General features: G+C 39.3%; 5 protein-coding genes across 5 annotated transcripts; 4 read left to right on the top strand and 1 right to left on the bottom strand.

The window, feature by feature from the left end:
• The first annotated feature begins 1,711 nt into the window (after positions 1-1,711).
• On the top strand, positions 1,712-2,934 carry LOC118433236. The gene is made up of 5 exons (XM_035844948.1): positions 1,712-1,919; positions 2,031-2,137; positions 2,214-2,474; positions 2,543-2,665; positions 2,737-2,934. The coding sequence occupies exons 1-5, from the start codon at positions 1,712-1,714 to the stop codon at positions 2,824-2,826; spliced, it is 789 nt and encodes a 262-aa protein (XP_035700841.1). The 3' UTR covers positions 2,827-2,934.
• A 1,849-nt stretch (positions 2,935-4,783) lies between these two features.
• LOC110861762 (zinc finger protein 27-like) lies at positions 4,784-5,938 on the top strand. The gene is made up of 2 exons (XM_022110888.2): positions 4,784-5,028; positions 5,099-5,938. Exon 2 carries the CDS (start codon positions 5,141-5,143, stop codon positions 5,936-5,938), a length of 798 nt encoding a protein of 265 aa, XP_021966580.1. The 5' UTR covers positions 4,784-5,028; positions 5,099-5,140.
• A 1,815-nt stretch (positions 5,939-7,753) lies between these two features.
• LOC118433255 lies at positions 7,754-10,515 on the bottom strand. The gene is made up of 2 exons (XM_035844997.1): positions 10,305-10,515; positions 7,754-9,393 (listed from the first exon to the last, which is right to left on the bottom strand). The coding sequence occupies exons 1-2, from the start codon at positions 10,492-10,494 to the stop codon at positions 8,426-8,428; spliced, it is 1,158 nt and encodes a 385-aa protein (XP_035700890.1). The 5' UTR covers positions 10,495-10,515; the 3' UTR covers positions 7,754-8,425.
• A 918-nt stretch (positions 10,516-11,433) lies between these two features.
• LOC110861738 lies at positions 11,434-13,285 on the top strand. The gene is made up of 2 exons (XM_035844946.1): positions 11,434-11,704; positions 12,294-13,285. Exons 1-2 carry the CDS (start codon positions 11,488-11,490, stop codon positions 13,283-13,285), a joined length of 1,209 nt encoding a protein of 402 aa, XP_035700839.1. The 5' UTR covers positions 11,434-11,487.
• Positions 13,286-14,362: 1,077 nt separating this feature from the next.
• Positions 14,363-18,925, top strand: LOC118432853. The gene is made up of 5 exons (XM_035845019.1): positions 14,363-14,784; positions 15,579-15,831; positions 17,046-17,181; positions 17,734-18,057; positions 18,609-18,925. The coding sequence occupies exons 1-5, from the start codon at positions 14,417-14,419 to the stop codon at positions 18,788-18,790; spliced, it is 1,263 nt and encodes a 420-aa protein (XP_035700912.1). The 5' UTR covers positions 14,363-14,416; the 3' UTR covers positions 18,791-18,925.
• The last annotated feature ends 16 nt before the right edge of the window (positions 18,926-18,941 follow it).

Below are 18,941 nucleotides of genomic sequence, written 5' to 3'. Positions count from 1 at the left end.
ATCTTTTGAAACACTCAAATAGTTTTTTTTACATATTTTAGCGCTTTTTCCAAAAAATATATTTTTTTAGTAAAATCGCAGAAATTCACAATACATAAATAATTCCGATCATTAATGTAATATGAAACCAAAGCATGTGGATAGCTTGTTATTTGTCAGTGTGAAATATTAAAACAATTTTTGACATTTTTGCAGTCAAACAAATTAATTTTTAAGCAATTTAAAACGAATTAAAAAATGTTTTTCATAAATACATCTTTTGGGTATCTGATTAATCATTTTACATAAATATTTAGGATATTTAAGAACATAATCAACCGTACTGTGCACTCAAAATAAGGTAGTAATGAATCATTACCATGCAGAATGACTATGTGGCTCTACCACGTCGGTTACGATTTGTCGTAGAAGAAATGGTAATAATAATTTCAGGGAAATTCAAACTCATTACCAAATATTAAGGAAGTTAATACCATTATGTATTAAACTTGAATTTCCCTGAACTTATTATTACCATTTCTACTACAAATCGTAACCGACGTGGTAGAGCCACATAGTCATTCCGCATGGTAATGATTCATTACTACCTTATTTTGAGTGTGGTAGGTAGGCCCATCACTAATAAGAAATTTACACAGATTTGTGATATGCAAAATGAGAGGCTACTTCCATTTAACGGCAGGGAAAATTTAGAGCATTAAGAGGTTGCTTTCCATTTAGGTAACTTCTTAAATATTCGGAGGGTAATTTCCATTCTTTTGGAGAGACATTAAATTACTTCCAAAAGATCACACTTTGGTTAAAATTTCTTCAGGTCCATTAGACCCGACCAATTTCACGCCCAGAACAGGGTACCTTACCCTGCCTGGGATGAAATAGAATTTCCATTTGCAAATTATGCTGAATGCATGGCCCGCCATAAGGGCAAAGCTTTAACCGTCTGGGCGAGTTTTTAAGTAACTGGTCTGGACCGTCCAAAAAAACTCGTGCTCCTCCTCCTCTTCCCCCATCTGCGTTGTGTAAATAATGATAAAGTCATTTCGTTAATTTCGTAAGGAATTAGTAAATTTCGTAAGGAATTAGTAAATTTAAAAGAAAACATAAACTTACGTCGTCGGCTGGACTGCGTGATTGCGCCATGATTGTTGAAGATGTAGAATGGTGTGAACTTAAACTTTGTTCCAATTTCCAGGAAAATTCTTCCCGACGAGCAGCAACAACAATGGAGCGGAAAATTTCCACTGGAAATAATGGTAGTATCGAGAAGAGATTTTGAGAGAAGGTGTGATTTTTTTGCACGATTTTCATCTTGCCAATCCTGTGTTTGGAATGGAGATATGCATAATTGTTGCATTTTATTTGTCATGGAAAAAATCAGTCTGTTCCCAGTTTCCTTTCTTTCAGAAGCCAGCCCCTTGGCCACGGTCTCTGACTCTACGTCACAGGAAGAAGTTAATTTATGAACAAAATATAACATTGCATGAACACAAAATCTATGCTTATTCGGGGAACGCCTCGATTTGATGAAAGTTGCTGCACCATGTCACTGAAAGTGAGCTGATCACTGCGAAAACGTTAAATTTATTTCTCCTCGCAAGGCGTCATTATTTTTATGTCACCTTTCCAAATTTAGGCAGAGAAACATTCGTGATAAAAGCTTCAGTCCTGAATTACATCTTTTCATATAATTGCAAATTATCATTCCGGAAGAATGACAAAGAAAACGAGAAAGCAAAAGATTCTTTTCAAGAAACAACAGAATGTTGAGTCTGATGCTTTGTTGGAGTCAAACGCCAAGAAACTGATGTCCACTGACCCCACTGATGATCAGACTAATTTAGGGACGTTCTCTGAACAGGTTATTTCCATCGGAGGGACGAATAAGGCTTGTGATGATCCAGCAAAAAATGACAATAAAGGTGAATTTAGCTACATAAAATATGTTAAAATGACATATATGATGCTTGAAATTATATTTAAATAATTATCTAATAAATATATAATACGTATTTAACTTTCAACATTTTTAGAAAATTGTAATCTTGCAACTTTGCAAGCATTGGAGCCAGGAGAAAGTTTACTGACTAAAGGCAATACAGACGATGTGCCCCATTCCCCACCCGATCGTATAATGCTGGTTAGCACTTTATCAGTATATTATTTATATCATCCAAAAAATTAATCTAATTTCCCATTCAAATTTGTCTACATAGATTGTCGGCCCTGAGAAGTACACGTTGAAACTGGTCAAAATTTTCGAGAAGTTTGTTTCCCCTCAAAACTCCGTCAAATTGAGTACGTCTGCATGCGACGCCCTGAAATACTTGAGAACCCACAATTTGTCCAATGTCCTCTTCGTCATTGAAAGTTTTGGGGACAGCACCCACATTTTGACCGAGATTGATGAGACGCTCACAATTTTATGTCAAAATCATGGCATGTCAGTAGATGCCTTTGATTTCATTTTGGCTAAGGTGCGAGATGGCATCATTTAATTCGTCAATCATATTTCATAATTTGCAATGTCATGATATTTTTGAAGGAAAATCCTCATCTAATCCGTGGTCCATATCTTCCGGATTCGTCCAATCGAGGCAGAGATATTCATGCCTTTGTGCAAAACTATTACAAGAGACCATTGATTACCGTTCTTTTTCAAAATGGGGTACATAATTTATCATTAAACAGATAATTAAAAGTTTGTGGTTATCATGTCATTAATTTAATTTCGTACAGTGGGAACGTGACTCCGAACTGGGAACTATGTTGCGGAACATGTTTTTATTAAATCGCTCCCCATCTATCCATGGTTCGCCGTGTTATTAAAATGTTCAACATTTAAATAACAATTCTTGAAATCTTGATTGTTAAATCAAACAAAATTATTAATCCTGCCGAACTTTGATTTGTTTGATAATCTTGAAATACATAAATTGCAACATTTTGAAACATTTTGTCCCAAACTTATCTTATCGTTTGCCTTATCTTTGCTTTATCCTATCTAACAACAATAATGAAATTTTGTAGTGTTTAAAAAGTATTTGTAAACACTAACTACTATTTTTCTAAAAACTATTTTTTTCAAATTAAAAAAAATTTTGTAAATTCGAAGTTTGTACTTTTTTAAACACTACAAAATTTTATTATTTTATTAAGTATTGCCAATTAAGCCAGAATCAGGTGCCTATAGCCAAAATTATGAATTTTGCGCCGGCAAGGGCCCAATTTCATTGTCCCGGCACTGCATCCCTCCAAAGTAGCTAAAGTGCGCCATTTAATCTTGCAGCAAGATATAGTATCTAAATACTGACTGAACGTTTGAGTTTGACTGATTTAAATGTCAAATCGAAGAATCCGGATCTCGTATTCTCGTACGACTCGTAAAAATGGCATAATTGAATTATTAAGATGTAAGCATGACCCAATTTTTGTTACCGTTTTGACCATGACGATTTTGATGTAGCAAAATCATGTAAAACTCTGGTCGCGTCTCGCTCCCATTTTTCCATGCGCCGACACAAATGCAAGACTGGAACAGTGACGACGACATGTTTCATCGTGACGAGAAGAAGGGTCACACTTAAATCGTGCAGGGCTCAAGTTGCAGGTTGCAGTTTCCGGTTGCTTTGCATAACCCATTTTTCATAAGGGTATATACTTAACATAGAATGATTTGTATTCCATAGTAGTCACATGGTGTCAACAACCACTTTGCATAACACATTATCTCAGTTTCCATCATAATTTTCATACCGTTGGAAAGTTCCGTTTTACTTAAGAAAACCATATTTATGGAAATAAGACCTAACTTCAGCCTGACGAATCTAGCACCATAATTAAACGAGGTGTATTTTCCATGCATATTTCTTCCAGTAATGGTGACATAAAAAATCAAGAAAGACGAAAGGTTGACAACAAATGCACTAAATTTCCGAGATTCCATTTGCATTTTCCGTGCAGGACTGGTCAATTTACATACATGGCACAAGTAAATAATCCAATGATTGATCAACGTGCTCATTTCCATTAAATTAAATATGCATTCGTATAATAAAATTGTACAAGAAAAGTTAAGAAATCCAGACTCGATCGTACACAGAAGTCCTTCGGGGTTTCGTTTCTTGCGGTTTTGTCATATACATTTCTTGCACTGCAAAGCAAGCAATGCAAGAAATGCGAAGTGCAAGAAACTGTATGAAGTATTTACCGCGGCGTAGCGTCGTTTCTTTTGCGCCTCGCATTTCTCCCAGGTCAAAATATTCACTTGCAAGAAACCACTTTCTTGCAGTGGTTACTAGAACCCAGTTTTTCGTTTTTTGCAGATTTGCTACATTTCTTGCAGTGCAAAGCAAGCCACGCAAGAAATGCGAGGTGCAAGAAACTGGGAGAAATTTGCGCCATCCAGCCACGCGCCCTATAAACTATTTGTCGTGCTGGGCATAGTTTGCATTTCTCCCAGGTCAAAATATTCACCTGCAAGAAACCACTTTATCCCCCTTATTTCTTGCAAGTCGTTATTTGCATAGAGCAGCATTATATAGCATTAAGTCTAATTTATACCCAAATTTGCGAGATTCTGGACCCATGCATATTTCTTCAGAGGTGGCCAAGCGTCTCAATTTGCATTGAATAACAAATGAATGATCAATGAGCACCATCACCAACGTTTTGTTGCTTGTCCCATGATTTTCTTGCTGAGTTCTCCGTACATAAATTGTTCTGCATTTTGTTGCCTTTTTGATACGTCTGGCTATACGAGACTTGGCTGTTGGTGGGATATGCAGATAAGCGAAGCCATCTCTCCATCCGAAAGAGTCAGAGACCAACAAGCTCCTCGCCAAACAAGAGCTCACTCCCTCCAGAAATTGCAATAATTTTAAACATTTCCAAATTTCCAAGAAGCTCACATTGAAAAAGATAAAGCAGAACAAGGCTAAGGAAATAAAACTGGACGTCTCTTATAAACTGAGAACAATTTTTTGCTCTGGAACACTCGCCCCACGCCGAAATTTGAAGAACGAGTCGTTGGTAAGGCTGCTTTCTGCATACAAAATATGCTCTTCAACTTAAGCTGGTGACCTAATACTATTCTTTGCAGAGATCGAAGGAACTTCCGAGTAGAACGAGGCGTTGCCCTTGAATGGAGGGCAGCCAGAAACCGCTCGACCTCCCAACGGACATAGGGAACCGTTTTCATGAGAACGGACGACTTCCTCCTTCTCACTCCGTCCAACCACGGCCAACACCACGTGACGATAACCACGTGCAGTCCCCTTCAGCTAACAGCAGGTCATCAAAAGTCAAGAAATTGCCGGAAGTTGGCACTGAGAAAATCCCATGCAAAATCTGCCTTTGTCCCTTCGCCAACGCGACTAGTGCTCACCTCCACGCCCACACCCACTTCAACCCCCATGAGCTGGAACAGTCCTCAATTTTCCATGCGAAGTGCCCCCACTGTGATAAAGCATTCTTCATTCGTCGCGACTTTGTCGACCATGTGGCTGCGCACGACGGTCAGAAAAACTACACCTGCCCCGTGTGCAGGCAGAAGTTCACCCAAAAAACACATCTGACCGGGCACCTCTTCGTCCACCTGAGCCGCGAGGAGCGCGCGGTGATGGCGCAGGGCTGGCGACACGTCTGCTACTTCTGCAGCAAACCATTCCAAAGTCTATCTCGTCTCGCTGGCAAACTTGACCCGGCATCGCTTCGTCCATTTGAGCGGCGAGGAGCGTGCCGAAGTGCGGCGAGGGTGGCGCCACGACTGCTACTTTTGCCAAAAACGATTCCAAAGACCATCCGATCTCAGTCGTCATCTTGCGACCCACACAAAGGAAAAGCTGGGCGGGAAGTGTCACCTTTGTCGAAAAACGTTCTCCTCCAAACGAGCCCTGACCTGCCATGGTTTCCTCCGAAGACGAAAAGGTCGCCCTCGTGAAGCAGCGTGTAAGTCGAGTGTGCCTATTTTGCAGCAAGATTTTCTCCAGCAACCGCACTTATCAAGATCACGTGGTCACCCACACGAAGGAGAAACCCTTTCCTTGCGACCAATGCAGGGAGCAGTTCAGTTTGAAAAGTAACTTAACCAAGCACGCCCGCATTCACAGCGCGGATCCGCGACCCTTCCAGTGCACCGAATGCGATCAAGCCTTTACTCAAAAAATATCCATGGCCAGGCACAAGAAGACGGTTCACCGAAAGATGAAGGACGTCACGTGCTCCGAGTGTCCCAAGAAATTCGGGAGGAAGGGGGACATGGTTCGACATCTGAGCAGCGTTCATGCCAAAATCCGGCTCCCCTGCCCCCACTGCGGTCACACATTCACGCAGAAAGGCAGCCTTGGGAGGCATCTGAAGAAGTTTCATCCCTCCGAATAATAAAGTCCTTCTTCCCCCAACTGACCCCTCAACAGATTGCGACTGTTTCCCATACTTTTGCAATTTTTAAAAAAACTTTTTCCCGTTTCACTATTTATTACGAGATAATTATTCTCGCACGACTGATAAAAATTGTATAATTGAATTATTATGTTGTAAACTTGTCCCAATTTTTTTGTTACCGTTTTGACCATGATGATTTGTATGTAGTAAAGTCATTCTCTTTTGTGTAAAACTCTGCTCGCGTGTCGCTCCCATTTTTCCATGCACCGACACAAATTCACCGCTGGACCAATGCAAGGAATTTGGGCTCAGGTTGTGGGTTACAGTTTCCGGTCACTTTGCATAATTCATTTTCCATAAGGGTCATGGTTTGTATTCCATAATATGTAGTCACATGGTATAAATAACCACTTTAGATAACCACATTATCTCATAACTTTTTTAAAACTGGAATAACTTCTGAGTAATGAAAATTAAAATCGTGTAGACAAATAAAAGGTCAATTTGTGCATCATACACTTAAATCGGACGTTGTGGGTTGCCGGTTTCCGGTCACTTTGCATAATCCATTTATAATATATGTAGCATGATTTGTATTCCATACATATTTAATATTCACGGTATTCCATACATAAGAGTCACGTGTACATACCACTTTCTTTACATAACACCTAAGTTTATGTTTTTAATAGAATAACTTCTGAAAACTAAAATCGTGTATGTGCACAATTAGTTAAATGCGATAAGAATTTTTTTGCAGGTTGTAATGTATTTTTTTTATTTACTGCATCCAATTTTGTGTAAAATTCATACAATTTGTGAATATTTAGCTACAAAGATAAGTACAAAACCTAACAGAACTAACGTCTCTAAACCAGATAACCAGTCAAAAGCAGGGTTCGGAAAACCCCGGGGTTTTCGTAGAAAAACCCAACCCCGGGGGTTTTTCCGGGGTTTTTGGGGTTTTTGTGGGTTTTTGTGGGTTTTTGTAGATTTTGGGGCAGGTTGAACCAGAATTCCTAAAATTATATATTAGAGATAAACTAATTTAGTATACAATTTTAACATGCAATTTTAATCGTTATCATTGATTTGGACTTTTACATCGAAAATTCATGTTTGACATGTAAACCTGGAAATATGCAATGATATTTGGAAATTCGAGTCGCAAATTAAAATTTTCAAAATTTCAAGATGAAGCAGAAAAGTTAATTAGCATTGATCTACGTTGTAGTTTAAGGGATTTTGTTTCAATCTGCCTCAAAATCCTACAAAAACCCCGGAAAACCCCACAAAAACCCACAAAAACCCGCAAAAACCCCATTAAGCATTAGGGTTTTTCTGGAGATTTGATACCCCAAAAACCCACAAAAACCCCAAAAACCCACAAAAACCCCAAAAACCCCAACCCACAAAAACCCGGGGTAGCGAACCCTGGTCAAAAGTGTGAGACAAATCTGGCTACTATAAATAATAAATAGTTACTAATTAACTGGCATATGTACATATAACTAATTGTCTATTGTATCCGAAATAAATAACATGGTTTGTATTTACCGTGTCAATTTTTAAAATAAAAGAAACCTATATTTACAATGGACGTCTCCCAACGTTGACTCACCGATTTGGACCAAATTGGTGTCAATCGATCGCAAATTTAAATAGTATGAAATATGCAAATGATACGATCTGCCAATACGCAGTTTGGCGTAGATATTTATTTGCATAAAAAGTGGATAAAACGAGGTCGACAAGTTTTAAACTTTCCTAATTTATTGCGCGTTTTATGCAAATATCTCCGCTGAACTTGCTCATAGTGCCATTTGCAAATTTCATACTAATTATATTTGCGATCGATTGACACTGATTTCGCGAAAATCGGATAGCATACGTTGCGAGACCTCCATTATTAGTTGTGTTGAGTGAAAAAAGAACATTGTTCGTCTTTAACTTCATGCAAATTTTGGCAGGATTTTTTAAAAACATTAAAGAGGTTAATTAATCACCGATTTCATAACGTATCTCGTTGTTTCCTTAACCTTTACTAGCTCATAAATTGCGCACACGGAAAATCCACGTTTGGCTGTGCAAAATTAATCCTCGTTCCAAAAACTAATCTTCCACTTAACCCCCCCGCAATTTCCCCGACGACGTAACAATCCTCCTCCCTCCCCACGTAGGTCCGTCCCACCTCGTCCAACATGACCTCCACCTGCCCCGCGTCCAACCCAGGGGACCAATACCACACCTCCGCCGTGTACGGGATTTCGACATCCTGCAAAATCCCGACGGTCGAACAGGCCTGGACCAACGCCAAGGTCTGCGCGCCAACCCGGGTTATCTCGTAGCTCGCGGAGGCCTCAATTTTTCGCGGAATTTTCGCAACAATCCGCACCTCCCAGTCGCGCACTTCGTCCACGTGGAAGTGAACGGCGTCCCCGCCATTGAAATTGTGGAAGGACACGTCCACGTGGGAAAGTCCGGTGAAATCGAGACCGTTTTCGGATAAGATGAATTCTTCCGAGGTTATCTTGGAGTGGGTCACGTTAAACCGGGAAGTTCCCAGGATTCCGTTAAGTTCCAAGGTTTCCGAATGGATAAGCTCGTTTTTTAGGGAAGTGTTCGTAAGGAATTGGAGATTGAAGGTGAATCCGTGCAGGATTGCGTGGAGGGGGGGTTTCGAACTGGTCAGGATTTCGAAGTGGGGGGTACTTCGGATAGTTTGTAGGGAGGGGGATATGTAATGCAAGGAATTTGAGGTGATTTCGGTATTTCCGCAGAATGCTTGACCTTCGTCGGGCGACACGTGGGTGGCCTCCACGCGGCCGATGAAGTTGGTTCGGGAGGGGTCGTTAACGGAGACGGCGGTGTGGGAAAGGGTACTGATGAGGGGGGAGGGGACCCATTTTGTGATGCAGTAAGGGGGGAAGATAAGCGTTTGGTAGGCTTCCGTTTCCACTACGGTGTTTCCCACGGGGGTGTAGGCCATTCCGAGGGACGGGATGATACGAGCTGGGTAAAGAAACGTGTGCAAAATCAATTCACGTGTGGTTTCATGCGGGTTTGCTACATTTCTGTAAACCAAAAAGCGCAAGAAATGTGAGGTGTCAGAAATAGGCTCCATGTAGCCACGTGGGGGAGAAGGTTCTTTCGCCTTGCATTTCTCCCAGGTAGAAATATTTACCTGCAAGAAACCACTTTCTTTTTCTCGTTATTTCTTGAAAGCGGTCACTCTTACCAAGTGTTTCGTTTCTTGCATTTCTCGCACTGCAAAACAAGCCACGCAAGAAGTGCGAGGTGCAAGAAACTACAAGAAACATGCGCCACTTTTCTAGCCACGTGACGTATAAACTATGTATGTGCATACGTTACACGAAGTTTTTTCACTAGGACAATGAACAGACAGACATATATGGGAAAACAATGGACAACATCCAGTCCTACACTGTTAACAATCTGGTAGTCACATAATGTGACTCACATTACTGGTGTTGATTTGGTACTAATTTCCTACCGGATTGGCAGTAAATTGTTCCTGAGTGGTAAATTTTTCATTACCACGCTACAACATTACGGAACGGCAATTCCCGTTAATACTAGTGCCGGTAAAGTCACATATGATTTGATTTGATATGTACTCCGGTTGGCCATGATTTAATACCAGTTTTCTAAGAATGTACAAAAAAACTAATTTCCGAACCGATACAATTTCTATTATGGGCAAGGAGGATTGAGGATTTGCATATGAGTAGAATTGTATTTGTAATAGTTGCAATATTTTTTTGTTTAGTTTATTAGGTAAAACCTTTCAAACCCTATCAAAACCCATCAAAACCCATTAGGGTGGTTATTGTTTTTTATTAAAAGCCTGCGCTTTCCGAAGCCTGGTTCGAAATAGAGATTTTTTATCGATATTTATGTACCTGCAACCCACTCCCCGTTCTGAAATGTCCTCCCGATATACTCTCCCCCACCAAGACTGCACATTTCCGCGTCCTCAGGAATGTCACCGCTCCCATGAACTACCCATTCAGGGGGACAGTACAGGGACGGACCTTTGCAATTTATGAGACAAAATAATTGTAGAAATATAAAAATCGACAAAAATAACATTGTTATTCCGACTAAATTTGAGTTGCTTCTGTAAATGTGCAAATAGAGATGATCTTTCATATGAATATGTGGAATTATTTCTGATTATTATAGGTTGTAAAATATGTAATGTGTACAGTGTGCAAAAAAGTTAAATGTACGAATGTAATCTTTTTACAATTTTTGATTCTTGTCTCTAAATTGGGTCAAATATTGCTGGAAATAAGTCAACAAATTATTTTGGATAAGAATTCTTGATTACGGAGCCCAGTTTTCAAACATACCTGTGCAAAAATTTAGTTTTCATTCAAATTTCAGTAGACTCGATTTCTGAGTGAAAATTTTTATTAAAATTAAGTCATTTTCGTTTAAATTCATTTCATTTCATTTCACTTCATCGGGCTTCATTTCTTATTACGCTCCATGTATTAAGCATAGGATGAAAAATGAAATTAGTGAGAAATCTTTCATTCACAGTCATTCATCTGAAATGACGGAATCCTTCGGTCATTTTCATTCAAATGGCGGGAAATTCATTTTCATTCACTATCATAATAAGGCAAATGAATGAAAGTGAACCGGTGTGTTTTCAAATGTATTGAATTTTGCAAAATAATAGGATTTTCAGTATTAGTTTTTCCACGATTGAAATATGGAATTTTACTTTGGGTAGCATTTTGATTGATTTAATCCATAAATCTTAACGATATTACGGATTCGCTAATTAAAATCCTTTTCTTATTCCGAATTTTGTAAAAAAATAAGTAGGAAATTTTGTTAATAACTTTGTAATTTTGTAAAGTATGCGTCGTTTTTTTTGCATACTGTATTTATCTAGTTATCTTATCATTATCCCATAAATAAACTTGTTAATCCGTCCTTTACAGGATGGAGGATTTGGAGGATTTGATACGGCCGTGTACTTCCCAAACTCGATTTTATATATGTTAGTCTCGCTTGTACAACTTTATCGCAAGCATTTTTTTGCACTCTTTTTTGTACTATTGCAAATTAATGTATAAATTCGACATGTCTTTCCACCACCTCTTTTACCCTTTAATATTTCTACGTTCTATTCCCATCGTCCTTGGTAAAGGACCCAACGTGTCGTGCCTCGTGTCCTGGTTTCCCAGCAGTCTTGGCGTCAAACTGCCGGAAAATGCGTTGGAATGTGCCGCCGGTACTGGAGAATTTGTTGGAAAAGTGTTTCATAACGGGGGATGGTATGGAGGTATGTAAGCATATTTCTGAAATTAAGGTCTGAAATTTTCAGAAATTGAATTGACTCTGACGATTGATAAAATTGACTCTGACGTGTCATGGAGTTTTTAATCTCGCTCTACCCGTATGCAATGTCTTTAAATGCAAATTTCTGCGGTTGTATGTATCAACTCCATAGGTTTTGTGACTAAGGGGCCGTCTATAAATTAAGTAATGGTAAAATAGCGATTTTCGCGACCCCTCCCCCCTTTAACATAGACACGAAATCATTTGACCCTTATAGACCCCCCTCCTCCCTATCGCGTGGCGCAATTTATGGACGACCTGTAAAATGCAATTATGTAGAAAATGGCAAATGCAGTACGAATTTTCTCATGTCAAAAATGAATTAGGTGTTTTATTTTCCAAATCGATAGTATCGTGGTATCAAAAATTAAGTTTACATTAAAGTATGAAAAGTTTACAGTTATCTCGAAACTCAAGCAAGAAATGCATTTCATTTAAAAAAGTTTACAATTAAAGACATTGAAGAAGTGTCGGGTGCCATTAAAAAATAAATGAAGGAGTTATTCCACTTAAATACATATTAATTTTTTCAGGGCGGGTCATACCCGATAAAGGCGCCATCTACGCCAACGTTGGCTCGAACCTTGTCATAACCTCCCCCTCCTACCAAGTCCTCCTCGTCCCCCCGCACTGCTCGCTAACCTGGATCCCCGGCTCGCTCGGATCCATCCCCTCCCACCCCGTCGAGGTCAACGCCGGTCCCACAAATTTCCTCGTGGCAAGGGCCCTCGACCCTTCCGGATGGCAAACCATGTGCGGATATCTAAACCCTGCCCACGCCTCGGTCCTATTCTCCTCCTCCCGGGACCCCCTCCTCCCCCAGGATTCGCCCACCTATGAAATCCTCACCTCTCAATACCACCCGTTAGACGCGGAACTTAAGAAACTCGTCTTTACCACGTCCACCCTCCGAAATTCGGACACTACCCGGGAAACAATCGGGCACGAGGGTTTATTCGTGGCCGGCGGGACGGCCGCCCTGGGCGCGCCGGGGCTCCCGAGTTATAACATTGAGCACAAAAAGGGCCTCCTAGAGCGCTTCAGTTTAACCGAAGATGTCCACAGCTGGGCCGGAATAACCGGGTTGAGTGTCCAATTTGACCCGTTTTTTGGCTCGTCCGAAGTAAATTTCGCGACCCGGGTGCTCGACGGACATGATAAGGTTACTTATACCCGGATTAGAAACGTTTCCGCGGTGGCGACTTTTATCCCGGCGGCGAGGACGGGGACGAATTTGGCGGAAGTGAGTATGGAGGCGTGTTCCTATGCGAATATTTTGGGGGCGGGGGGAGTGGGGGTTTTGTACAGTGGGGAGATTTATTATAAGTCGGGGGAGGGTTTGTTGAGGGCGGAGGATATCGTGGAGGTGTTGGGGGTGCTGGGGAGGCCGTGGGTGGAGGTGGTGGATCCGTACACGGTGAAGGGGGAGGTGATCAGGGGGGTTTTGACGGGGAGGTTTGTGACGAGTACGGCGATACATGTGGGGCCGAGGGATCTTAATTTTGTGTGTTCGAGATTTAGATAGATTTAGTATAAATCTGTTCTTTTTTGGTTATTAAAAAATGCGAAGAGAAACTTTACATGTAATTTTTGGTAATAAAATTATACGCGGACGTATAAATTTGCCATGGCTATGGTAAATATTATAGCTATCGACCTCTCCACAAGACAGGAGATACACTACTACATACAACCCATTAAGATATAGGAATATATGTACCACTTCCGTAGATTTGTATATATATGAATATGAATACCGCTTGATATTAGTTTAATACCGAATTTCTAAGGTGGGGTTTATCCACGTAATGAATATATACATATTATACATACATACAATATCTGTATATCTACACTCTACTAAATATGTATGTACACTCTTAGGATTAGGGAAATCGTATTGAATCATCACCGACACGGTAATAACTGGTATTACCGCGTAGTAATCAAGTATACCGTTGTGGTAATGAAAATTTGTATACCACTCGGAAACAAACTATTAGGAAGTTATTCCCAAATCTATACCAGCACGGAGTGCATACGTACGCAACTTCACCACATTTGTAATTGTGTACATATGTATTTATAAACTGGATAAAAACCTACAGGAAATTATACCTGTTAATTTCTCGTCTGGGGTTAATTTTTGCATGAAAACATTACATTACCCACCCTGAATGTTTAAGTGTTATGCAAAAAATTCGAAAATCAAAATCTCGTTAATACACAGGTACCTACATACATATGTACATATGTATGTAATGCATGTCTGCGTGTACATATACACAAATATGTTCATATACGACATGCATAGTAAATTTCTTAATTGGCAAATATATGTGTCATCTTGATTACGGGAAGATGTACATAAATTTATATACATAGTGCATACTACATATTAAAATTCGTTAAATTTTAGGCATAATATGCGCCCAAAATTATGAAAATATTACAATTTTACACGAAAATAAAACTATGATATGTATAAAACTTCCCATTCCACCACGAATCACTTATCTACACACTTTCCGATAATATGTAACCACTTGATCAGCAATTCCAACTCTCTCCGTCACCTCGGATTCATTCCTTGTCCAGAATTTGCACCGTCCAGTATTCACTTATCATAAAATTACCCCCACTTATTTACGCCAATATGCCTTCCTTCAAATTGGCTTGGATCATCCTTACCCTAACTTATCTGCAGATAAGGTCCTCCTCCGCGCAGACGAAGCTGTCCCAATGTCAACTTTCTTGGAAGCCGTACATCGCCGGGGAAGAGTTCCCCCCCGACGCGGTGCAGCTGGACGGCCCCCTCTTCGTGGCGAGAATGACGCACCTCTTTGGATTCATCTTTGGGCGCAAGTACGCCGCCGGGACGGCGAACAACGACACGAAAGAGGCCTCCTTCGTGCACCCCTTGGCCTGGGGGAAAGTCACCCTGAAAAGTTTCGACTTGCTGGTCAACCCGAACGATTGTGCGATCGGGTGGATGGATGCCTTTGGAGAGATTGAAGAACCAGAGTAATTACCAGTAACAATTAATTAATAACTAACAATGGAGGTCTCCCAACGTATGCTCACAGATTTGGACGAAACTAGCGTCAATCGATCACAAATATAATTAGTATGAAATTTGCAAATGGAACTATCTGCCAATGCGCAGGTTTGGCGAAGATATTTGTATAAAAAGAGGAGAAAAATGCGCAGGAAATTTGGAAAATGAAAAATATGCCAGCCTTTTGGTGCGTTTTCTCCTCTTTTTATGCAAATATCTCCGCCAAACCTGCGAATTGGCAGATAGTTCCATTTGCAAATTTCATACTAATTATATTTGTGATCGATTGACACTAGTTTGGTCCAACTCTGTGAGCATACGTTGGGAGACCTCCATTGTAAGAATAATTGATTAATTACTAATTTAACGTGGGACTCGAAAACTCATTATCAAATCTTTATAATGAATACATTTTTAATTATTTGTCGGTTGTGGGAATTTATTATAAAATTGTGGACGATAAATTTGTAGAGCAGGGAGTTGTAAATTTCTTGGAAATGTACACTCCAGATTTTGACACTTTTTGAAGGAGGAGATCTCAAGTTTAAGAAGTCTTCAGAAACATTAGAAATCATCGAAACTGGCTAAAAAAAACTTATCCCCATTCCATTAATCAACTCCCTAAGTACAAATTTTTCGTCCAGAATTTTAAAATAAATTCCCAGAGCGGAGAAGAAATGCTTAAAAATGTGCCGATAAGTCATCGAGTCCTGCATTAATTATTAAATTAACTAAACTAATTGTAATTTTTTCCGTTTAGGTTTGCCCTCCACCTTGAATCTAACAGATACGTGGCCATGCGGAAATCAGGGGGCAAGATCGTAGCTGGCACTTTGGTCACCGGAGACATAAATTTCTTCCATGCCGTCGACCCTGAAACGGATCAAGCTAAGACAGACTTTTTGGCGTGCGAGGCCCTCAAATCAACCGAGAATTTGAGACTGACGGTGAAAAATTTGAAATTTGTGGATAAACTGGAGGAAGAGATTCCAGATTTTATGGGAACGGATTTGGTAAAAAAATATATATTATACAGTATCCAAATTTCCAGCAGGGTTTGGAAAATCATGCCTGATTTTATGCGATTTCTGTGAAAAAGGTGATTGTTAGGAGTTTTTTTTAATTCGCGAATAGATTTAGACAAGCTTTACGTTCAGATTCTGCCCATTTTCATATACATGCAAACCGTTTTTTGAGAAACTTTCATCCTTAAGGTTCCCATGGATGACGCGTCGGCGCGTAATCTCACTCTGCCCCTATCCAATGTATTCAAATGAAATTTCTAAAATCGAATCAACTCCATGAGTTTTGAGATAAATGCAACTTTTGATATTTTAATCTAAAGCTAATTTTTGGTACTACAAACAAACAAGTCGATTTGAAAAAAATTAAAAAATTCATTTTCGAAGAAATTTATTGTGAAAAATTGGCAAACGAATTTTCTAATTTTTTTTCAAATCGACTTGTTTGTAGTACCAAAAATAGCTTTAGATTAAAATATCAAAAGTTGCATTTATCTCAAAACTTATGGAGTTGATTCGATTTAGAAATTGCATTTGAATACATTGGGTAGGGGCAGAGTGAGATTGCGCGCCAACGCGTCATCCATGGGAACCTTAACATGATGATCATACTGTATGATCATATGTATGATTCATATGCAAAATGCAACTTTCTCATAATCGGCACAAGTAGAATAGACTAATGCACAAAATTTCGTGAATCTAAATCCCAATTTAGTTTCCTCCTAGAATATATGTATTTTTAACTAGTTTCACTTTCCCCGCAGTAATATCACACAAATCACTGGATATTAAAAAATTACACAAATCACACCTAAATCACAAAGTGTAATTATCACAGTTCAAACCATGGTGTCACCATACCTGTTCAAAAATTCAGTTTTCATTCAAAAGTCAGTCGTCCCAATTTCTGACTGAAGATTTTCATTCACATTCAGTTATTTTCGTTCAAATTCATTTCACTTCACTTCATCTGACTTCATTTCTTCCTTCGTCCCATGTATTAAGCATAGGGTGAAAAATGAAATGAGTGAGAAATCTTTCATTCACAGTCATTCATCTGAAATGATGAAATCCTTCAGTCATTTTCATTCAAATCACAGGAAATTCATTTTCATTCACTATCACTCACCATCATAATCACTCAAATGAATGAAAGTGAACAGGTATGGGTGTCACGTGTATAATTGGCGATTTATATGCAGATTGAAAACCAAAGCCCTGCCGTTCTCGAACATATCGTCTCCCATGAGAAGACCGTCATAATTCGGCATGAGATTTCAGAATCGCGATCTTTCGCACAATCCACCGTCACCACATTCAGCATCGGTGTGAGCTTAGGTGATTAGTCAATCCTATAATTTGTTTTGCTTGTCTTACGGGTGCATATCTTCGTCATAGAGATTTTAGTCTCACTCAACCTTTGTTCATGTTTCTATTTAAAAATTTCTAAAAATGAATCAATTCCATGAGTTTTGAGATAAATGGAACTCTTAATATTTTAATTTAAAGATAATTTTTGACAAACAAGTCGATTAAAAGAATTAACTTCATTCATTTTTAATTCATTCATTTCAGATTAATTATTTGATTTTTTTAAAATTAATTCATTCATTTTTGAGAAAATTTACAGTGAAAAAATGAGAAACGAATTTGCTATTTTTTTCCAAATCGACTTATTTATACTACCAAAAATTAGCTTTAGATTAAAATATCAAAAGTTTCATTTATCTAAAAATTCATGGAATTGATTCAAGTTTAGAAATTGGATAGGGTTAAAGTGAGATTAACGCGTCAACGCGTCATCCACAGTAGCCTTAAGACGGGGTAGTGTGAGATGAAACTTAATGGCATCCAGCAGCACCTTAAACTAATTTTTTTCCAAATGAACAGGACCCCTCGAGATAAATGCGGAATGGCAGAACAGACACGATATCGCGTCCGGCCGTATGAGCAACATCGTCAACGAGAAGGAGGAAACGGTCAAGTCGTCGAGGACAATTATTGTCCCGCCGTTGACTTCGGTGCACGCCTGCTCGGTCCTCTTCTCCGCAAAGTCGCTCGACATGCCGTACACGGGAGAAGGTGTTTACGGCATCAAGGGGAGAAGTTCGACCTACGTGGAAGGCATCCTTAGAGCTGAGGGGTACGACGTTTCCGAGATTCGGGGAAGAAACGGGACCCACATCTTTGTCAATATTTCTGGGAATTTTTCCAGTAAGTGAATTTCAAACTGGAAATATATTTTGACCACAAATTTGATGCCACAAATTTGATAGTATGCAATTTGCGAAAGACGCGATCTCCCAATGGGCACGTTTGGCCGAGATATTTGCATCCGAAGAGGAGAAAACGCACCTTAAAGTCGACAAATTTTACTCCTTCCAAATTTACTGCGCTTTTTCTCCTCTTCGGATGCAAATATCTTGGTAAAACTAGTATCAATCAAGCACAAATTTGATTAACATGAAATTTGCAAAAGATAAATGGGTACGTTTGACGGAAATATTTGCATCTAAAGAGGAGAAAACGCGTAGTCAATTTGAAAAGTATACAAATTTGTCGAATTTAAGGTGCATTTTCTCCTCTTCGGATGCAAATATCTGGGCCAAACGTGCCCATTGGGAGATCGCGTCTTTCGCAAATTTCATACTAATCAAATTTGTCATCAATTGACACTAATTTGCTCAAAATCGGATCGCATACGCTGGGAGACCGCCACTAAAGCAGGTGATTATGATCCTTCTAACTCTAAATATTTATTACAGTTGAGTCACCCATGCGGACAAAACTTGTCGTTTTCGCAAAAGATTCCCCAAACATTCCCGAAGGTTGTGACACAATTCAGAAATCAATCAACGAATTGAACAAAATGCGACGTTCCGGGCGTGCCAGCAAGGAGGAAATTGACACCTTAAAACGCAAAGTCAAAGAATTACTGCATGAATGAGGGAAAAATATGCAATTATTTACCGAATAAATTAAACTTTGTCGCTAAAAACCTGTCGTAACTAACTTTTTAGCATACAAATCCAACTAATATTTCCAGAATAAATTACAAAACATGATATCTCGTCGTAACAAATTTTTGCTTAAAATGA

The sequence above is a fragment of the Folsomia candida genome, unplaced genomic scaffold (genome assembly GCF_002217175.1).
Source record: "Folsomia candida strain VU population unplaced genomic scaffold, ASM221717v1 Fcan01_Sc045, whole genome shotgun sequence".
In the NCBI taxonomy this organism is placed as follows: Eukaryota; Metazoa; Arthropoda; class Collembola; order Entomobryomorpha; family Isotomidae; genus Folsomia; species Folsomia candida.
The sequence above is the reverse complement of the archived record's forward strand: the minus strand, read 5'-3'. Positions and strand labels throughout refer to the sequence as shown.

Coding starts and splice junctions, on each gene's coding strand:
- LOC118433236 (XM_035844948.1), top strand. CDS start 1,712: ATGACAAAGAAAACGAGAAAGCAAAAGATTCTTTTCAAGAAACAACAG. Junction 2,475..2,542: donor TTGATTTCATTTTGGCTAAG/GTGCGAGATGGC, acceptor ATATTTTTGAAG/GAAAATCCTCATCTAATCCG. Junction 2,666..2,736: donor CCGTTCTTTTTCAAAATGGG/GTACATAATTTA, acceptor AATTTCGTACAG/TGGGAACGTGACTCCGAACT.
- LOC110861762 (XM_022110888.2), top strand. CDS start 5,141: ATGGAGGGCAGCCAGAAACCGCTCGACCTCCCAACGGACATAGGGAAC.
- LOC118433255 (XM_035844997.1), bottom strand. CDS start 10,494: ATGTTATTTTTGTCGATTTTTATATTTCTACAATTATTTTGTCTCATA. Junction 9,394..10,304: donor GAACGGGGAGTGGGTTGCAG/GTACATAAATAT, acceptor TTCTTTACCCAG/CTCGTATCATCCCGTCCCTC.
- LOC110861738 (XM_035844946.1), top strand. CDS start 11,488: ATGTATAAATTCGACATGTCTTTCCACCACCTCTTTTACCCTTTAATA. Junction 11,705..12,293: donor TAACGGGGGATGGTATGGAG/GTATGTAAGCAT, acceptor TAATTTTTTCAG/GGCGGGTCATACCCGATAAA.
- LOC118432853 (XM_035845019.1), top strand. CDS start 14,417: ATGCCTTCCTTCAAATTGGCTTGGATCATCCTTACCCTAACTTATCTG. Junction 14,785..15,578: donor GGAGAGATTGAAGAACCAGA/GTAATTACCAGT, acceptor TTTTCCGTTTAG/GTTTGCCCTCCACCTTGAAT. Junction 17,182..17,733: donor CAGCATCGGTGTGAGCTTAG/GTGATTAGTCAA, acceptor CCAAATGAACAG/GACCCCTCGAGATAAATGCG.